Below are 21,854 nucleotides of genomic sequence, written 5' to 3'. Positions count from 1 at the left end.
GCACATATGGTTGATTTGTTGTGAATTTTCAAAATTTTGAACTTTAGAGGCTTGCTGTAGCGCCACCATCAGGACTATTGGTCTGTTTTTGCAGCTGAGGCAATCTGGCATGGGACTGGACCTTTGTGCAAAGTTTGGTGATTTTTCGCGCATGGGAAGTAGGATTTCCTTGGAAGAAGAAGAAGAAGAACATGCAGGATAACAATAGGGTCCTGGCAGCTTAGGCTGCCCGGCCCCTAATGATGGGGGACAAAATCATCAAGGCAGTTGCTATTAGCAACTGGGTGTCAATAGTCAAGTAAAGCTTTTCTTGTAGAGCACATTAGAAACAACTACAGTTAACCAAAGAGCTGAACAGACACAAAATACCAAAATGAATACAGAAGCAAACAAGGATCAATAGAAGTTAGAAGTTAATTAAGAACAATGCTATTTGAACTCAGGGTGGAAGAGCTAATGTGACTATTTACATATAGCATCATGGCAGAGGTACCCAGGTGTCTGTAGCCAGCAATGCTTTTTGCACCCCAGGTATAAAAAAAAAAAAATAGTCAATGTGGCTATTTTCACCTGGGTGTATTTATTCCTGGGTGTACTAGCAATAATGAGACATGACACATACACATAAGGGTCTATTGAACTATTCTGCTTAAGTTTATGTACACAACATGCATTCAGCAGCTGCATACATCTTAATAACTGAAAAATGATAAGTCAACTAAATAACTACTATAATTAATAGGCCAGTGATGACTCACACAAGACTTCAACCCCAGCCTCCTGTGTGGATTGTGAATATCCTGTGCTTCAGCCATTCACACATCACATTTTCCTCTCTAAATGCATGTGCAGATTGTGAGACAAGTGGGCCCCTGGGCACAGATATGCAGAAGGCCTCGATATGCAGACTTTAGTTATTATGCACAGCGGCGTAAGGTAGTCAGGATGGGCCCCAGTGTGGACTAGTTATTAGTTATGAAGCACACACACACACACACACACAGTTTTAGGTGTATATGTATTTTCCCAACAGCTGCTTTTATGTTACATCCACTTGCAGATGTGCCCAGCTTGTCAGTGTTGAGAGCGTTTCCACCTCAACTAGCTACGGTACAACAACATCAGCATAGATATTACCCAGCAATCATTATTACATACCTGTATGACAAAAACTACAAAAGAAAATCAGAAGTTATTAGTTTAACTAAATAGTTTTTATAGTTTATGTACAATAAGCATGTCATTTGTTATAGATGGATTCTATTTTACAAGAACAGGAAACAATGATGAAGATGGGTTTGCCTTTTTGAGGGCATATATAGAAAATCACACTATTTTTCATTTAACATGAGCTCTTTGATCACGGGTTTATTTCCAGGTGGCAATTGGAGTCCTCCATCCCATAGGCCGCAGTGCAACTGCACTGTCTGCATATTTACGCCCCTGATTATGCATCTTTTTGTGGTTTTATGTGTCTTTGACATCATCTCTTCGTGGACATTCTAAGTCTCCTCCTGGTCGGTACATGTTACAGTAGTTTGAGTGACATTTTGCAGATGAAGGCCAGGTGGGCCCCTGACATGGTAGGCCTACCCATTCAGTAATCCATGCATGACTAAATGTACTTTGTTGCTATTCATACTACATCTCCTGACTTTCTTGTGGTAGATTTGTGAGTTTTTACTTGTGAATTTACCACCTTAATCTCAGAGAATATCAATGATTGGCTAGTATTAGCTCTAACAGTGACCTTTTTGCTCTAAACGTAGCTACTACTAACCAAACACAGCCATAAACTAGCCACATTTCTTCACAGCCAGTATGGAAAGGGGGAACAATTATAGTGAGTGATTGCACTTTTAATTTACATATGAGCATGTGAAAATTATATTTAAACTTTAAAAAATATGAATCTACCCTTTAACCAGTTCCCATGAAAAAGTGAAATATTACTTTGTAACCACTGAGTAGTGCTAACGATTCAGAGCACTCTGCTCTCACTTCTCTGACTTTACACGGGGTATTTCAGGGGCTTCCCATCTTCTCTGTGGTTTTATACTGAACACAAAAGGGAAATAGAAACCAGGAATTCCTTTATGCTGTAGATTCCCTGAGTATTTTTTGCATTGCTGTGTGGTTTTTCTAAACTACAGTACATACTTCCCTTTTACGTTATGAGCAAAGATGCTACCTCCTGATTTGGTGATGCTCAGTAGATCTATTATTAGAATTAATTATCAGTCAGTAGATTATTCATGGGCATGAGAACCCTAGATTCTTGTAAATGGGATGACAAGGATGCTTGTTCGCTTATATAAATCAATCATTTGAAGGGAGTAGAACATAAATATTCCCCTGCTGCTGAGGATTTTTTATCAGCACCTCTGAAGCCTAACATACAGTACTGATACTGTATGTTTTAGTTCTTCACCTCATGTGTCCTGCAATACACGTGTTCACCACAGTGTGGTGAGTGGAGGCCAGAGCTTCTGCTCCAGTGTGAGATGTTTAGTGGCTGCATGTTATTGTGTACGTGTCAGCAGTCTGGACCCAGGGAGCAGGAAAACACAATGCAAGCACCTTTTCAACACCATCCCCTGTGAAACTAAACTGTGGGCTTAAACCCACAAAAGGTGGCTTACCACTGACTGAGGGAGTCATGAGAAGGACATAATACTCATCACAATAGAGGTGCACCAACTGGCAAACTAATAAACTGTCAGAATCAGGACAACATCATCAACACTTTTATTTTTTAATTCAAAAAGTAAACGACCACTGTTGTTCATCATATAGTGGTGACACATTTTGTTTGTGTTTGTCATGTTGTTTAGTGTTGAAAAAACATCCAAATGTCAGGCTGTTATGAGGCTGATGTGATAGATCACATTAAATCTCAACTTTCAAAGTTACCCACATCTTTAAGACTTAAAATTGTGCATGGATTATATTTGTATATTCCTCTGATGCCTTTCCAGCACAGCTCTCTGGAGTGTGAGTGCAGAGGTAAATACATATAGCCATTCTTGGACACAGATTCAACAGTGATGGCAAGACAAACAGATCATAGAAACCAGCAGAAACTGTTACTGCCAGCGTTTTGTCTCTATGCATGAAAGGAGAAAAGCAATGAGCTCAGCATAATCCTTTCAGAGGGCTGCGGCCGTCCCGCTGGCTGCCCTGGTCAGCATGATGCTCCAGTGCAGAAGCTCAATGCCAGGCCTGCTCTCCCCTCTTCCTCTCCAACCGTGGATTTTCCACCGCTTTATCTGACCTGAGCCTCCAAACCCGCCCAGCACACACTCACACACACACAAAGTAACACTGTGCCTAATCAGTTCTGCTGCCACAAACCTAATTTGTACCGATCCAGAGCACCAGTGGAGAAATTGCCCGTACATCACAGAGGAGACAATGAAAGGAAAGCCATGGAAAATGAGTGAAAGGTGGACACTGTCATGACATTAACGCTGTGGTTGTGAAAATATCAAAATGATGGGAAATCAAGCAAAACTCCCACTGCACTCAGCCTCTACCTGCTCACAGGGTCTGCCCACCACATGCCCACTGCTTTCCTATCTTCAGGTTTGAAGGTCAGTGCAGGTTCCCAAGGGGGATGATCAGGCAGTGATGTTATGAATTAGTTTTTCTACCACTTTTAATAATACTTCAACCAGACTGTTGGTGGTACCAGGTACAGGATCTCCACCCCCTCCAGTAAAACAAGACAGGGAAGCCCCCAGCAGAGATATAAGAGGCTCCAAAGCATTGTACATTTTGTTTATACCTCACATAATCTCAACCTCAAGTCATAATTACAAAAGTACCCCTTAAACTCCAGCAAATTCCCACACAAATAAGTTAAAGAAATTATTAAGGACTGCTTGGCATTTAAGCTTGCAACCCATTAGTCCAGATTTTCTACAGACAAAGGCAGGTCAAGGCAGGAGAAGGGTTAAATGAATTTGTTTTGATTTGTAGTATTGTGCGCTGGCCCCTCCCCTGGATCCGGCGGGGCTGCTGTGGCCCCTGTGGAGTTATAAAAAGGCCTCTGAGCTCCCCCTGCTCTGGTAAAGAGGCTGAATGTCTGCAGGACATGCTTAACGTTTGTCTATCCATGTTCTTCTACTAACAACCAGCGGGGTTGGCACATAGATGCACAGAGACTGGCGTATTGCTCCACTCAGGAGCTCTCTATGACAGAAATCAGAATTCAGAGCAGCAGATTGTTCACAGTTGCATGAGAGTTACATGTTGAGCAGTTTACGTGTTGTTGCATTTAGCTTTAGAGAGGCAATTTCTGTTTGAGGGCGATTTTTTTTTGTCATCTGCTCTGTGTTTTTTGGTTTGAAACACAGTGGTTATTGTGGAGAAACAGCATCTCCTCTTAGTTGATTAGTTAGTTTTTCTGTTTTCATCCCTCCATTGCTTCGAGGTTGCTTTTTGACCCTTTGCCACCATGTGGGAGTTCAGGTCCATGTCTTTCTGGCGGGCTGTGTTCGCCGAGTTCTACGGCACCATGTTCTTTGTATTCTTTGGGCTGGGGGCAGCCCTCCGCTGGACCACCGGACCCCATAATGTCCTCCATGTTGCCTTTTGCTTTGGGCTGGCGGCTGCCACCCTCATCCAGTCCATCGGCCACATCAGCGGAGGACACATCAACCCAGCTGTTACCTTTGCCTACCTGATTGGCTCCCAGATGTCCCTGTTCCGTGCCTTCTTCTACATCATGGCCCAGTGTCTGGGAGCACTGGCTGGTGCTGCCGTGCTCTACGGGGTCACGCCCAGCAACATGAGAGGAAATCTAGCGCTCAATACGGTAAGATTACCTGCCAGTCACCAGAATACCACATCCATTACCACAAATGTTACATCACATTAGTCACATGCACTGACTGTTCAATATTTATCACAAATTGAGTATTGTATGTACACAAAACATAGTTGCCAATTCAAGCCTGACAAGTATGACATATTGTCTTTAAAAGGGAAAAAAATCAGTGTATGTACGTGTAAAAAAAACTGCATCTGCATCATATATACAACAATTTAATTAAAAATATTGAAATCATCTTGACTGTGTTTTAAATTTTTGCACTCACATCGCTGATTTCATCTTTCCTCCCCCTCCCGTCTTTCAGCTGCAGCCAGGTATCAGCCTGGGCATGGCCACCACCATGGAGGTCTTCCTCACCTTGCAGCTCGTCGTCTGCATCTTTGCTGTGACTGATGAGAGGCGCAACGGACGCCTGGGATCTGCCGCCCTGGCCATTGGCTTCTCTGTGCTCATGGGGCATCTTCTTGGGGTAAGAACAAACATCTCACTGGGTTCATATAAAAATCTAATCATTGTGTCACCTCACATGCACATTTACTTACCCCTGACCTGCTTTCTGTCTTTGACTTAGATGTACTACACTGGAGCAGGAATGAACCCAGCCAGGTCCTTCGCCCCTGCTGTCCTGGTCAGGAATTTTGTCAACCACTGGGTAAGATGATCCGACCTGTAAATCTTGTTATACTTTGCATAGTAATGTGGAATCTTCAAACTCACTGACACATTCTGTTCTTTTTCTGCTAATGGCAGGTGTACTGGGTGGGACCCATGATTGGTGGCGCCATGGGTGCTCTGCTGTATGACTTCATGCTGTTCCCCCGTGTCCGCGGACTCTCCGAGAGGCTCGCCACACTGAAGGGCACCCGGCCTCCAGAGGCTGAGGGCCAGCAGGAGAGCAGGGGAGAGCCCATCGAGCTCAAGACACAGGCCCTATAAGCCTGGAGAAGAAGATTGGCTTTCTGACCCCCCCCCCGCAATCCCTCACCCCTCAATCTGCACCCTCAGATCCCGGTCCATCCTCAGCCCACTCAGCATTTCTGAGCACATACCTCCTCCCTGCTTCCGCACACGCTTAACACGATCCCTAAACACCTTTGTTATCCTCGTTCTGCATCCAGAACTGGACCTACTGAATTATAGTGAAGGGGCATCCACAGCCCCGACCATCTGGCCTGATTTCACCTCTACCCAACCTTCCTCCTCCTCTTCCTCCTTCTCCTCCTCCTACTCCTCCTCCTCCTCCCCCTTGGACTGCAGGACAAAGATGGAGGGTTAGAAGAAGACTTGCCACTGAAGGAAGCACCCTGTGCCCTGTGGTGTGGGGAGTCAGTCACTCCTAGCTGACCAGGTGGCTATAACTGCTCAGGACAGGGGCCTCTCTCGCTATCTTTCTTTCAGTTTCTCTCTCTTTCTGTTTTTCTCCCTATTTCATAGTCTGCTAGGAGTGAAGCTACAGTAGAGCAGTGGACTTCTGCATGCTTTTCCATTTTGATCCGGTGTGATCTCGCCCTTCGTCTCGTTATGTTAAATGAACTTTGGGTAAATTACATGTACGTATTGTACTTTACCAGTATTTATTTGGCTCACATTCTTTTTTTTTCAGTTGTACGTGTGTGTGTGTGTGTGTGTGTGTGTGTGTGTGTGTGTGTGTGTGTGTGTGTGTGTGAGTGTGTGTGCGCGCGTGTGTGAGTGTGAGTGAGAGAGAGAGACAGAGAGTGGGTGTGCATGCATGTCTCTGTGCATGTGTATGCGTGTGTGTGCTTGTTTTAATTGATCATTTTTATTTTTCACTTTTCATTGCCACAATATTTTGTCTGTACCATGATTTTTTTTTTAATTTTACAAGCATATTTTAGGGAAAGATGCAACCTTTCCCACGCCCTAACTGATCCTGCAAAAGTTCAACAGATTCCATGTTTAGATTGATCCCCTTTTTATATCTAATGAAAATAACTTCTGCTTTCGAGTCTTGAAGCCAAATTTACTCAGTTTAGAGTTTGTGTCTCAGCTAGTGAAGCACACACACATTCATATTTATATTAAAATAAACACAAAACACAAAACCATCTGGTCTTTTCTGAGCTCAGTCTTCAATGACGTTACAGTTACACTTGAAATGGTTTAATTGCCACTAAATCTGTTGCTTTATAAGTGGGAAATCTGCACCACATTTAGACAACTTATACAGTGTTTGTGTTGGGTTACATTTTAAATGACTTCTGGCATGAGCTTTGCTTTTAGAGCAGCGCTTATCACAGATTCATGTACAGGTGTGTGATAGTTGGTTTGCTTTTACTTTTGCGTGTCTGCCATGGAAAAACAAAGAAAGCAAACCTGACAAGCTGTCATGAGGAACAAGATTTTTTTTTTTTTTTTTTTTTTTCCCTTAGTTGAATTGTGTTGTTTGACACGACTGAAGGGTCTTTGTTACATCAACTCGAGGTTAGAAAATGAAAGAGTGCATGAGGTGTGGTGGCTTGTTGCTGGTGTTGGCAAACACCTGGTGCCTTCTCTTTTCTATGCTGAGCTGGGCGGCTCTTTGGGAGTGAGATAGTTTTATTGGACAAGCCCCTCTCCGATATTTGGGAGAAGAGAGAAGGTCACTGCGAGGCGACTGAAATCTTTAGTGTGTTTGTACAGGGTGATAAATGTACACCTTTATTTTCATACAACCTACACAAGAGAGAATGAACTTTGAAGTTGAAGCTCTACATTTGCCCGGTGTCCCCTCTCTCTTCCATCCCTCCTTCATTCACCCTACCTCCTCCCTTTGTTTACGAGGCAGCCATCTTGTTCTGCTCTAATGAGGGGACATCTAAAGCTGCTGGGATGGAGGGAAGGGGACAGGGCACGGAGATAAGTTAGCATTTTGACAAATTTCACACAAGCAGTTACCGAACCAGACATGTAAGCTGATTCTCTTTCTGCTTCCTCTACATAACCTTTTTTTTTCAGTGTGATTTCCCTGGCAGTGGTTGAGTAGAATTTACATTTTAGTGACATGTTGAAAATTAGCATTTGTGTTCTAATGGAAAAGCTTTGTGATGTACAGTGTAAAGTTTTCTTTTTTTAAAAAATCATTTCATGATTGTTGAAACTGGATGGATAGGAAATATAATATGCTAGTTATGCAATGTCTCCTCTTTGGCTGATGGATTATGGAAGTGATGCCGATTATGTTATACACCAATATGCTTTCATTCAATGGACAGCCTTTTTGGTACCAGGCATACCTTCCCGATCGCAATGCCATTGATTTATTATTTTTATATGTCAAAAAAATCCGAAAATTCTTATGTTTCCAATCATTTCTTTGTCTGTTTTCTTTTAGACTGTAGAGAAATATGAGATTTAAATAGATGGTCCCACACAAAACAGACTACATTTGCCAAAAAAGCAAATCTTAGATGTTTGCAACAATTATCATTTATGACAGGGGTGTCAAACTCATTTGAGTTCAAGAGCCACATACAGCCCAATTTGAACTAAACTCAATCTCAACCTCAAACCTAAATATTTCCCCTTTCTTGTAGTGTAAAGAAGGCCAAGTGCTTTCTGAAAATGTTAAACCCTTTATAAAACAGATGGTGAACAGCCTGAGATGTCTTCAGAAAAATAAGTGCAATTTCAACAATATGGCTCAGTTTTTCCTCATTTCATAAGTCTACTACTCAGTGACATTAAATGTGCATTTTTCCATACATTTCCACTCATGTGCAGGAATGCTGGCGTCAGCGGACGCTATTGAGGAAGGAGGTTAAGTTATCCCCTGCCTTACAAACCATTTACAAATCGAAAGTTTTGGCAGTACTGTACCGAAACTGCTGACTCACACAGTGTTCAGTATCTTTAAATTTAACTGCAAAAGGGTATCCATTGCGTTTCCAGAGAACTGTGTTGTGGTCAGGGCGGAAAAGCCTACGACGCAACATTTTACATGAAGTGGCTACTTACTGTTTAACTTCCTCCTGAAACCTTACAAATCTTAGCCTTTACAAATACATCAGAATTAGATGTGCAAAGTCATCCAGAGGGCCGGATTTGACCCTTTGATGGACGGGTTCTGGCACACAGTTCATATTTTTGACTCCCCTGATTTATGACATACTCATGCCACATCTGAGAACTAAACCCAGTAACCATTTCCATAAACATTTGCAAGTCAGATGAGGTTATGTCTGCAGTACCACAGGGACAGTGAAAGAGTCAATTTAGTCCCCAGTGGCTTGTTGAACATATTCCTCTGTGTGCAGCTTTTAAAATGTCTACACAAACATCTGTGATATCAGTCAAAGTTGGCTTAAGACAGATAGGCTAGTTAATACCTTGTAAATAAATTCACGAAAATATTTTTTAAATTTTGAGAAAAACTGAGATTTTATTTGACGCCACGGTTGAAAGATTATACGGATTGTAGTAGCCTCAGGGTGATTTATCCAAAAGTCACTCTGCAAGATATGACAGGTTATGATCCAGTAAAATTACATGCCGCATGGTACATCCAGTACACCAATATGTAATCACATGCACAGCATTGACAGTGATGGTAGGGAGTACAAAGCTTCTCATTAAACCAAAAGTTGGTTAATAAGGAAGATTTCTACATTTAGCTGAAGATAAAAGCTGCTAAAATCAGAGCAAAATTAGATTTAGAGCACCCAAAACCCCTCGTCAGAATAAAATTATACTAATGACTTTACTCTATATCCATATGTTTTTAGCCTGTAACACCGAGAATACATTTAAATGGCACATTAACATGTTATGTGAGACTCAAAACAAAATTACATGAATGTAGTAACATAACATAACATCTAATTTTGAAAATCTACATAGAAATATAGGTATGGAAATATACTGTTGATCATTTACTTTCACTGCATTTATGAGTTGTATCACTCTATAAGACTGAAGACAGACGGTGAGCATTTTCTGCATTAGGGACTTGATGCATACTCAGAAGAAAAGGGCCAAAATGACTGGTTGAGATTAATAAATGACAGCTTTAAAAATATACACATGTAACAGAAAATACAAACAATGGCGTCTTTAGGTAGGCAGATATATAAAGACCCCTTACCACCACCACCACCACCACCACCACTATCATCAACACTTCTGCTGTGTCCATCAATGTATCAATGTGGTGTAGTTTCACAGTCAACAGTGATGGAAAAGCTTATTGTTCCTTACATTTGAGTCTTATAAACATTGGCTATGAAGTCTTTACCATGCATATTGTGCATAACTGTAAGACTGGGTGTGTGATATACTATTGCTGAGGCTTCGCCATCAGAGGGAAGGGTTATATACAAAAGGGAAATGCAAATACACTTGCCTTGTCACGTTAAAAAATAAAAATAAAAAATGCAAAAAACAATCTCTGGTAGCCGACTGTGGCGATCAACAACATCAACAAACCTACCACCAAGTGAGAGACAGAAGAGGTGTTCGACAAAAAGGTGCACAACAAGGATGGCCGACGCACTGCCATGACAGCACTTTTCGTTCTTTTCGTTTGTTCTCAGTTTGACGTCCTAAAAATGAGTTCCTGCTCTCACGTAGAACCAGCTCAACATCTTGAGTCCCAGAGAAATCACATTTGTTGTCACTCAAAAGTAGATGAATCTGTAGATGGATGACGGAAGTGTAGGGAGAAAGTCTGCACAAACCAAGGCGGTGGTTTTTAATATGACGGTAAGACAGATGACTGTGGCTCTGGTCTCTATCCATTGTCTGCCTCCTGGAGTTTAGACACTGTTCTTCTCCAGAGTCTGGAGAAAAGTGTCTAAGTCTAGATCCATATGCGGGCTAGCTGCGGGCCTGGAAGACAGACACATACACATTGTGACCTCTCAACACCGTGTCAAACTATTTTTGGGAAAAATCAAACAATATTGAGATGCCTAGAAAATGAAAACCTACATGTGTACCGGGAAGCCAACAGGAGGGCTTGGACTGAACTCCACAGAGTTAGGTGCAGTATCCATTATGTCTTGACTGATAGACTCCTGTGGACTGAAGGGCTGCTGGAACTGATTCCTGGAAGAAACAACGACAGCCCTATCAACACAAACCTTAAGATTCATGAATAACTAAACTAAAGTTGGCATGTTTTGCTGGAAGAAGCAGCAGTAAATCTGTCCACAAATCTGAAACAGAGTATTTCACAGAGTTTATTTCACGTGACCTTAAAGGTATACCTTGCCGGAATTGTCAGTTACTGTTTATAAACACGCTCGCCAGCGAAACTAAAAGCAAAAGCAAACCCCAGATTCACTCTTGTTTGGCGTTCAGTGATGGCTGAATGGGTATACTTCTGTAAGAGTCTATGCATTGTTTATTTAGGAATATCCTGCATAGTATATCTTTAAAGACATGTTTAGGGGGATCCCTCCTCAGTTGCTCTTCCTGAGGCATTTTTTTCCCTGTTAAAGGTTCTTTTGGGGGAGTTTTTCCTTATCCGCTGTGAGGGTCCAAAGGACAGAGGGATGTCGTATGCTGTAAAGCTCTGTGAGGCAAATTGTGATTTGTGATATTGGGCTTTATAAATAAAATTGATTGATTGATTGATTGATTGATTGATTGATTGATTGATTAAAAAGTACCATGTGGTTACGTGTTGATTGTATTGTCTGCACTTGTTGTCATGGTGATGTGTTGTTCTCTCTTGTTGGTGTGTTAAGTGTTTACTAGAGGACCACAATGGGCTTAACAATGGGCTTTATTGTGTTTACATCCTCTGTGATTTGTAACATGTTCAACAACTGCAGTGCAGTGTTATCTGTGTTTTTATCCATCAAATAAATTCAATAATCAATCAATAAGGAGCTGACACTGGTCAAATTACAAATTAAAGGCCGAACTTTTTGCTCATGACTTTTAAAAGTCAAGAAATCACTGTGGCATTATTTCAAAATGGCTGAAATATTAACGCTAATATGCATCCCATGTCCTCAGACTGTTGTTTTTCAGCAGCCATACATAAGCACATTAAATTTGCTGTGCTGGTGTTAAGAAGAGTTACCTTTCATTTGTTCAGCCGTTTTCTCTTTCGTCAGACTTCATGGAGGATGATGTTGCATGTAAAATGTGAGGTAAGTGTACAATGTGACGTACGAACAAAGTCCAAGCCAATGAAGTGACGATGGAACAAAGAAGCGCAAGTGTACCACCAAGTCTTGCAACATCACCTTTGTAGACTGATAACTAACTAGAACTACTGCCCTGTGGTTGTATGCCTCCACGCACCTGTCAAGTTTCTCCTACAGTTTGCATCCATGTCTATGAAAACATGGATGCTTCACACACATCTTCCCCCCAGTAGCATGAAAGATCTACTATACCATCAGCACAGTTTCAAGATTAGTGTCACCATATATCTCCCCTTCTGTTCCTGAGTTATGACGTTGAATAATGGCCAGAAAAGTGTTTTATGCAGACTATTATGATGGCACAGTGGAGTTGACCTTTGACCTTTTGGAAATAAAATGTCATGACTTCATTATTTTATCCTATTAGACATTTGTGTGAAGTTTTGTCATTATTAGCATATGGATTATTGAGTTATGGCCAAACACATATTTTGTGAGGTCATAGTGATCTTAACCTTTGACCACAAAAGTCAAATCAGTTTATTCTTCATTTCAAGTGGACGTTTGTGTCAAAATTAAAGAAATTCCATTAAGGTTCACAAGAATGAGACAGACGAGGTCACATAGACTTCAACCTTTGACCTATGACCACATAAATCTAATCAGTTCATTGTTGAGTGTAGGTGAACGTTTGTGCCAAATTTGAAAAAATTCCCCAGAGATGTTCTTGAGATGATGCATTCATGAGAATTAGATGGATGCAAGGTTGCAGTGACCTTGACCTTTGACCCCTGACCACCAAAATCGAATCTGTTCATCTTCGAGTCCAAGTGAACGTTTGTGCCAAATTTGAGGAAATTCCCTCATGGTGTTCTTGAAATATTGCGTGAAAGAGTATGAGACAGACAAGGTCACAGCGACCTTGATGTTTGACCAATGACCATCAAAATCTAATCAGTCTAATCGAGTCCAATCTAATCATTTGTGCCAAAGTTGAAGAAACTCACTTGAGGTGGTAAGACACAGCACCAGGGAGTATGAATGACAGGAAGTGAGTTGGTGGTATGGAAATAAAGTGAAGGAGAGAAATGTGTAGATGTGACACTTACACGTTGAAGCTGCGAGGGTTTTCAGCGGCAGCCGGGGGTGTTGCTGAGCCAGCTTCCCTGCACACACACAAACATGATCCCTTAAAATTATTTTACTTTAAGTAAATCAAATGGCATGGTTTATTTGTGGGGGAAATAAAACAAGGTCACTTACGTGCCGACTTTAGTATGGAGAGTCGCAGGGATATAACCATCAACACGTAGAGGCTCTGTTTAAAACCACAGTAGTAAAAACAGAACTTGTTAGTTGTCCATTTTCACTTCAGCCTAAAAACATACATTTGACTTGGTGCATGAAGAAAAATACCTGTGTAGAATTTTTTGAAAACTTCATGTTTCGGAAAGTCAGGATACAGGCACGTTATGTGGCTGATGTCTCGGATGCGGTCACCAAGGCTACGGATCTCAAGATCTCTCTTGGTGAAGGGTTGGATGTTCTGGATCTTCTGTCCCCCATCTGGTGGAAAAATAAGTTTAATGTGTCAGTGCATATGTGTGTGTGAAATACTATACTATGCTTATTTATGTGTTTTTAATGACATACTATGTTATGACTTTTTAATGAACATTTGTATGACATAATTTTTATGACTTTTTATAATGTTTTTTATGACATACTATACCATAACTTTTTATGAATGTTTTTATTCCGTGCTATACTATGACTGTTTAATGACCATTTGTATGACATATTAATATTTTTATGACTTTTCATGAATTTTTTTTGACGACATACTATACTATGCCTTTTATAAAAAAAATTTAATGACATACAATACTATGACATTTTATGATTTTTTAACGACATACTATACTATGACTTTTATAAAAAAAATTTAATGACATACAATACTATGACTTCTTTATGATTTTTTTTTAACGACATACTATTCTATGACTTTTAATGAATTTCTTACTGGCACACTATACTATGACTATTTTACGCGTTTTTTATGACATACTAAACTATGACTTTTTTATGAATTTCTTACTGACATACTATACTATGATTTTTTATGAATTTTTTAACGACATACTGTACTGACTTTTTATGATTTTTTTATTTTAAGACATACTATACTATGACTTTTTATGAATTTTTTTAACCACATACTATAGTTTGAATTTTTATGAATTTTTATTGACATACTATACTATGACTTTTTCATGAACTTTTTTATGACATACTATACTATGACTTTTTATGATTTTTTAAACGACATACTATACTGACTTTTATTAATTTTTTTACAACATACTATACTATGACTTTTTAATATTAATTTTTATGACATATTAATTTTATAAATACTTTTTACAATTTTTTTATGACATATTATATTATGACTTTTTTAGTGAATATTTTTATGACATACTGTACTATGACCTTTTAATGAACATTTTTAATTACATTCTATAATTTTATTATAATATACTTTACTATGATTTTCATATTTATTGCTTTATGGCCTACTATACAATGACTTTTTAATGAACATTTTCATGACATATGTCATATGTCTGTGTCAAATATGTTACTCTGGCTCCATATTAAATCTTTTATGACACATCATTGTCTAGTATGCCATTAAAATGACATTAAAAATGTAGTATGTCATAAAAGAGTCAAAATGTAACAGCATTGTATGTATGTAAACTGTTTAATAATATAGTACAGTATGACATAAAAATCATTAAAAGGTGTCGTATTTTCTGCCATAAAAAAAGTTGTAAAAAATGTTTAAAAAAAGTTTGAAAAATGTAAAAAAAAAAAAAAAAAGTTGACTTGTTTTAATTCAGAAGAACCCCCTACAAAATGGGGAAGGGTGTTAAAGAATGGTGAAATAAAATACAATCTTGAAATTCTCTCACATAAAAATAACAGATATAAAAGATGTATGTACGATTTCCCTCGTCACCATGTATCATCCCTCACACCATGTCACCTGCATCATCACAGTCCAAACAGGAAACTGAAGAAATTGAGGGAGGAGACAAAAAAGTCTGTGGCCACACTAACACTTACTCTCAGTAGCGGACACATATGCAATGGTGATGCCGCCGATCTCAGAGTCACTAAAGCGAAGCAAGAACGTCCCATTGGGCCTGTCTTTTAGAATCAGGTGGAGATGCTGCTTCCCAATGAAACCAAATATCAGCCTAGTGGAAGAAAACATTGCAACCATGTGGTAATATTACAGACTGTAGCAGGGTGATAAGATTTAAAAGTGAAAATAGCAGGGGAGTCTCCTCACCCTTCGCTCCAGTAGGTCTTCAGGTGCTTCTTGGTCAGCTCCATCACTCCTTCAAACCACTGCCAGAAAGTAAACGGTCGACCCGGGAGAACCTCCTGTAAGATTGAGAGGCTGTGTGAGATTTAAGTGTGTGTCAGCCTGGGTACGCCTCTGTGAGAGGACCTGTGTGTACCTTATTAAACTGGGCCCAGGAAACCATCATGTTGCTGAAGTCGTCGGCAAAGTCAGGCTTGTCGAATATCTTCTGGGCCAAGAAGTGCTGGTTGTACTGGTCCAGATTGTGGTGTGTCTGGACCTCAGAGGTGAATTTACTGTTAAGAGTGCTGTACATCATCCTCCAGGGCACACGCTCCGGCACCATGAACGGCACTCTGTCCTGATGACAACGACAAAGAGGTTGACAGGGCAACAACACTGATATGGATCTACAGTGATGTCAGGGGAAGAGTGAAAGAAACTAAAGCTGAGAGGAGAAAAAAAGGAAGTGCAAATACAAATGCAGCACAAGTGTGTAGACAATGTCCATTTTGTTTGAGTGGTTAGGCGCTTCGAAAAAAATCAATGTATTTCTTACAGACCACATCAGACTATTTCCAGTCAACAAAGCAACAAACAGGAAGCCTGTCTAGTCCCAAAGAGCACATTACTGTAAGTCTGTGGCTCGTTTCCAACTCGACATGGAAGTGGTAAAGCTGCATACAATACTCTGTGTGATAAACAAGAATGTTTTGTTCGGTTTTTGGACTATACCAAATGTCTTTTTTTTTTCTTTTTTTTTACATTCAAAGCTTCTATTGTACGGAGCCCCTAAAGTCCCCAAAAAAGAAAAAAAAAAACTATCTCGTGCGCACGAGATACTAACTCGAGCACACGAGATAAGCTAAATCGAGTGCACGAGATACTAAAACGTGCGCTCAACATACAATTACTTCCCACGCTGAAAGCTCAGACAGGTCACTCACTGACTCATGACTCACAGTCATTACACAGTAATATCAGACCTCTGAATGCCGTGACTGACCAATCAGAATAATATCAGACCTCTGAATGCCGTGACTGACCAATCAGAATACAGCATTTAATAGAGCTGTGTAATAATATAAAATAACTTCAAATCAAATCCTTAATCTCTGATAAGTGTGCGTGCCCCCCCCCCCCCCTCAGAAAATAGTTCCGACGTCCATGGATATAAGACTAAAATATCCACAAGTGTTTTAGAGTAATTGTTCTACCTGGAGATGATGTACGAGCTCACAGAGACCAGTGTGTCTTGTGTACTGGACTGGACAGCAGCCGGCAGTCATCTAGTGGTCGCACTGTATAGATTTATTAGACTACATTATAATTCATTATTCGTTATTAGTGAGGATCATTTTAGATGTTGCTTACTGTTTATAGCCTGTACTATTTACAACATCAGCATATAGTTTGTATTCACAAAATACAGTTTGATATTCAAGCGGATGCGCTGGAAAACTTGGCAGAGAGCCAATGCTGCCTGGCTGCGCTGTAACGTAACCTCCTCTATAAATAGTACACAGCCATGGTACTGACTGGCTTTCAGCGTGGGAAATAATTGTATGTCAAGCGCACATTTTAGTATCTCGTGCGCACGATTTAGCTTATCTCGTGCGCATGAGATAAGCTAAATCGAGTTAGCTTATCTCGTGCGCATGAGATAAGCTAAATCGAGTTAGCTTATCTCGTGCGCACGAGATAGGTTTTTTTTTCTTTTTTGGGGACTTTAGGGGCTCCGTACTATTGAGGTTTTTGATTGAAGCCTCAAATGTCTGTTGTCATATTCTGTGATGTCATCACCCTATGAAAATGTCAACAAAATTCTTAATTTAAATAAAGTGATTCATCCAATTAAACGAGTAAGTCTTTTGTCTTTTAATTAAATCAACTTTCTATAATGGATAAATGTAATTTATGGTGCTGTTAGATTGTTGCTAGACCTTAAAGGGATAATTTTTTCAGCTTTGTATCGCAATAATGTGGGTAGTATGTGTGAATGAACTGTGGTAAACCTCTTTCCATCTTACCAGCTCCCAGATCTGCTCATATCAAGCAAAAAGCATAATCCACTGGATTTTAGCTGGCTCTAAGGCTGTTGCTCGAACTACAGATTGTTTGTATTTCTCTTTCTCTTTCTCAAACTCAGACTAAACTGTACAGTACTGATTTAATATCAACTAAAATTCTGTTTCTGTGTTGCCTCTTTCTCGCCTAAATGTCCTCAGAAACACATTGTAGTGACCTGTTTAGCTATAATATAATCATTTGAGGACACAAAGTGGGTGTCATACTGTTTCCTGTATTGTAAAAACTGAGTGTTAAAACCAAGCAGTGCTGATCAAATATGAACCGAGAGTCTGTTACTGCGTTTCCTATTTCTCACCTCAAATGTCTTCAGAAACTTTTTTTTTTTTTTTTTTGTGGATGGTACCAATGGAATCGTTCCTAATGGTCCCCATTCATGGTCCCCCCTCTGTTGGGGTACCTAGCACACAGATCTGGTGCTAAAAGGTGGAGCTAAAAACACTGCAGTCTGTTGATTGGTCAATAGATGGTCACTGTGCCTGTTCATACTGTGGAGAGTTTTATTAGCAAACTGTAACTATAAAATGAAAGGATGTTTTGCTGCCATTTGCAGCAGCTGGAGACGGAGAAAAAAATAACTTAAATCACTGGGCCGACTGCCGGCGACCTGTAAGGTGGAATGTTTACTTGTAATGTTACTCAATGCATGAGGTGACAACGTGAAGCCATCAGCATCACCTTAAATTTCACCGTGACAACTTTGACCATTACTTTAGTTTTTATGCTCTCTCTTGGATGACATAAACTTTTAGTAATGAGTGGATCTACTACTGTTAAAAATATATTTTAATTTCAACCAGATTATGTAAAATGCTTTTATCAAAATCATCACTTGGAGAAAAAGAAAGCGTTGCAGAGCATTGTTCCTGTGGGCTCTAGCAACACTAAACCCCTGAGCTTGCCTTAGAAGGACTGAATGCACAAACCCGCTATTTCTAAAGTGAGTGACAACAACCCCGCCCACATTTAAAGGTACTGTCTGCAGTGGAAACACTCGGGTCTAGGTACCATATCTCAAGGGTTACTTTTGATTCCAAAGGTACCATACTGAAAGTGTTTGGTGGAAACGGGGCTTTTCTTACCAGCCGGCCACCATATTGTTTTTGGACAAGCAATTCACATTATTTATTGGTCCTGTATTCTGGTAGTTCCTATCGAACTCTTGAACAACAGCAAATGCCACAGCCCCTTTCCTCTGTTTTTCTGTGGTCATGTGGCACCAATTTCATAAGTATTTGCATCTTTCTACAGCATAGACAGCCTAGTTTTATAAAAAATACTTCCTTAATGTACTGAATGTCGTATATTGAACCTTCAACATTGCAAGACAGGGCATTTGGCCTCTTGGAGTGCCCTTCTAGTCCAAATTAATTTAAAATAATGGAGGCAATTCTTCCAAAGAACAAGTGATGAAGACACAGCCTCGCCACCAAACATTAATGCTTCACTTAATCTACATTCAAAGTTATCTATTCCACATGAATCGGCTGACTAAAATAAAGTTGCATTTAACAAAAGCACAGACAGACAATGTGACACTTACTGGTTCAGAGAAAGCGCAGTCCCATATGATGGTGGCCAGAGCGTTGTTGTCTTGACTACCATGGACAATGACGACCACCGGCAGCGAGATCATCTACAATCAATGACATAGTTTTGAGTTGTGTGTCGGTGTACGTCAGCTCAGTGTATCACTGCTGTAGTCATCTGATAAAGCTTGTTTATGGTGTAATGTCTTTAATTTTGTCAAAATTGGTTAATTCATATTTTATGGGGGGAGAAAAAAAATGCACATGTTCTGAGCCCCCCCTGAATTCTACACAAATGGCTGTTGAATGATTTACCAGAACATCAAAGGTATCATCAAACTTCACAGCAATGTGACAAAGGAAAAAGACATCACCATAAATGCAAAATTCACACCTTTCCTTAAAACAGGAAGTAAAAAACACTTAAAGAACAATGGACAGGGCCCAAACCTGTATCCGGTAGGGTGTGTCGCACCCTGTGATGGTGATCTCTGTCGAGAACAGGAGAGCAAACTTCTCCTCTGTCACAGACTCTGATCCCTTTCTGTCCGCTCTCTTGATCTTCTTGATGGACTGTTAAACCCAACATAAAATTGGTTAACAAGACTTCAAAAAAAAAAAATCTGGTATGATAAATCTGGAGTGCTACCCACCATGTTCCTGAAGGTGGCACATGTGCTCTTGCTGGCTGTGTTGTGTTCTAGGATGGCTGTATTGTTGATCAGTTCCCCGACATTATCGCTGCAATGGCAAAACAGAGAGTTTCAATGTCAGTTTTGCTCTCACATAAGTGGTGTACAGTAAGAACGTAAATTGAACCCATTTCAAAGTGTGAAATTTTATTAGAAAAAAAAATATGACTGGTTGTGCTGTAAACTAAACCATAGATCAACAATGTGTTGGGTGCTCTCCGAAAACAGGAGAAGAAAACAGGATAAACAGAACAGGCGAACCAGGTACTCCAAAATATAAAAACATCGACAGCTAAAATCAAAATATCAATATCAATAAATATCTGGAAATATTTAAATGCATGTACTTTAGTTGCTGATTTATTTTTTTTATTATTACTATTATATTTTTTTTCTTTTTATCCTAAAATAAGGCTTTTTACTAATTCCTATTTGATATTTTTCTCTCATATTTTGGAGCACCTGGATTGCCTTTCTTGGTTATCCTGGTAAACATTATTGTTTGATTTGATTTATTCAACATTTTGGGCTTATAAGACAATAAAATAATAGCAATAAATAACAACAAAGTCAGTCGTGCATGAGGTACAGTATCACAATTTCACGAATACATAACAAAAATGTTCTGTAATTTAAAAAAAAGGGGTCAAACCGAGTCTTAGCCACCATTGTTCTTTCTATAAATCTTAAACAACAACAAAACAGCAGCCGCACACTCAAACACTGTGCATATATGCATATATCACTGATATATGCACAGTGTTTGAGTGTGCGGCTGCTGTTTTGTTGTTTTTTAAGGCTCTAAGTTCAGCTCAAGCACCTCTTTAAGTGTTTTGCCTACGGATGAGCGGTGGCTTTTTTCACTATAAATCTTAAACAAAAACCTACAAATTAAAAAGCCACTTTACTATATTACCTTCAGAAGAGCAAAACCAAGTAGGATCTCTTATTTCTATATTGCACATTTTTAGGTCATTGCACATCAAAAAATATACTACTACATTAAACCATATTTTATGATAATGGAGACAGATTGCATCTAGCTAATGGTTTAATTCACAATAACCAAATCAAATTTATACCTCAAAGCTTTCACATTATCTAGTTATTTAAGGTTCTAGTTATTCTGCTTGTGCACTCTATTAAGTTCTCCAAGTGCACTACTCATCCATGTGCGACACATTACGGTTGTATGTGTTTGGAAAGCATGGAACAATGAGTCTTGGATTATATGGCACCTGGTGTATGAGAGTTTGTTAATGGATGTTTTGATTTTGTTCTGCTGTTTTTAAATGTGGACCCCTATGACTTCAATTCATCAAGAATTTTCAGTTTTTGGATTCTTTGTTCACCATGGAGGCATGTGATAAAAACAAAGTTAACGTCACAAATTCAATGTAACACAGGGTGAGCAATTGAAATACAAATGATAATTCAGGGAGTGAAGTATTCCTTTAACTGTAACCAAAATAATAACCAGAAAAAAATGCAACAACACTTTCTTTCTATAAAGGGAACTGGAGGGGAAAAAAGTACTGAATACCATGAAAACCAATTAGCAATGTGCTCTATGGCTCTCCTCCCTCCTGACAGCGTGCAGCCCTCCCTGTTGTGCTGTGTGTATGACTCACCCAGGTACACTGCCCAGGTTCCTGGCCTGCAGTTCATTAATGATTTGCGCCTTCAGCACCACAGGTTTCCCGGGAGCAACTTTCTCCCCCAGCAGATATCGCACTGTTGTTGAGAACTTTGACTGAGTTTTAATGACCTGAGGGGGCTGCTTGTCCACCACAAGAGAGCTGGAGGAAACATCGGTTACATTAGTGAGGAAAAACGCTTCCTGTTTTCAAAGATGTATGGAAGTATGTCATTTATGCTGCTATTTATGAGTGAAGGAGCAGAAGAAGTTTGAGGTAAATACATTTATGTTCTTTGGCAGTTCTCCAATTTTAAAGGAAATGTAGGTATGTAGCAAAGAAAACAACATGACTGTGCTACCTTTGAATCAGAACTTGCAGAAGTTGCCCCAGCCTTTCCTGGAGCTCTGGAAACGGCTCCCCTATCAGCATCAATTCCTGTCTCAGCTTTCCGTTCACGCCAAGCAGCTGCTCACACCTAAAAGAGGAAATACATACAGACAGTTAGGGAGCAAGAATGAAAATGGAAAGAAAAAACACAAATAGGGAAAATACATATAGAGAGGAGGTACATAAATGTAGTGAGGGAGAAAGAATG

The 21,854-nt window shown here is 39.7% G+C and overlaps 2 protein-coding genes across 3 annotated transcripts in view; one reads left to right on the top strand and one right to left on the bottom strand.

Moving 5' to 3' along the window:
• Nucleotides 1-4,074: 4,074 nt before the first annotated feature.
• Nucleotides 4,075-8,144, top strand: mipa (major intrinsic protein of lens fiber a). Its single transcript, XM_050064555.1, has 4 exons — nt 4,075-4,819; nt 5,142-5,306; nt 5,409-5,489; nt 5,588-8,144. Exons 1-4 carry the CDS (start codon nt 4,460-4,462, stop codon nt 5,771-5,773), a joined length of 792 nt encoding a protein of 263 aa, XP_049920512.1. The 5' UTR covers nt 4,075-4,459; the 3' UTR covers nt 5,774-8,144.
• Nucleotides 6,442-21,854, bottom strand: part of stat6 (signal transducer and activator of transcription 6, interleukin-4 induced) — a 36,279-nt gene continuing 20,866 nt past the window's right edge. For both annotated transcript variants that reach the window (XM_050064554.1, XM_050064553.1), the window contains exons 8-20: nt 21,618-21,734; nt 21,251-21,418; nt 19,581-19,668; nt 19,378-19,500; nt 18,942-19,034; nt 15,468-15,671; nt 15,296-15,390; nt 15,067-15,200; nt 13,348-13,497; nt 13,195-13,249; nt 13,041-13,097; nt 10,763-10,879; nt 6,442-10,660 (exon numbers count right to left, since the gene is read on the bottom strand). In XM_050064554.1, the coding sequence (XP_049920511.1) occupies nt 10,588-10,660; nt 10,763-10,879; nt 13,041-13,097; nt 13,195-13,249; nt 13,348-13,497; nt 15,067-15,200; nt 15,296-15,390; nt 15,468-15,671; nt 18,942-19,034; nt 19,378-19,500; nt 19,581-19,668; nt 21,251-21,418; nt 21,618-21,734 (1,474 nt within the window). In that variant the 3' untranslated portion in view covers nt 6,442-10,587. The remainder of the gene's footprint in view (nt 10,661-10,762; nt 10,880-13,040; nt 13,098-13,194; nt 13,250-13,347; nt 13,498-15,066; nt 15,201-15,295; nt 15,391-15,467; nt 15,672-18,941; nt 19,035-19,377; nt 19,501-19,580; nt 19,669-21,250; nt 21,419-21,617; nt 21,735-21,854) is intronic.

This window comes from Epinephelus moara, chromosome 16, assembly GCF_006386435.1.
Source record: "Epinephelus moara isolate mb chromosome 16, YSFRI_EMoa_1.0, whole genome shotgun sequence".
Classification (NCBI taxonomy): domain Eukaryota; kingdom Metazoa; phylum Chordata; class Actinopteri; order Perciformes; family Serranidae; genus Epinephelus; species Epinephelus moara.
Note: the sequence above shows the minus strand (reverse complement) of the source record. Positions and strands in the feature narration are given on the sequence as shown.

What these genes read in the sequence shown, in the direction of transcription:
- mipa (XM_050064555.1), top strand. Translation starts at nt 4,460, where the DNA reads ATGTGGGAGTTCAGGTCCATGTCTTTCTGGCGGGCTGTGTTCGCCGAG. An exon ending in TCATGGGGCATCTTCTTGGG is followed by an intron (nt 5,307 to 5,408) that starts GTAAGAACAAAC and finishes TCTTTGACTTAG; the next exon opens with ATGTACTACACTGGAGCAGG. An exon ending in GGAATTTTGTCAACCACTGG is followed by an intron (nt 5,490 to 5,587) that starts GTAAGATGATCC and finishes TGCTAATGGCAG; the next exon opens with GTGTACTGGGTGGGACCCAT.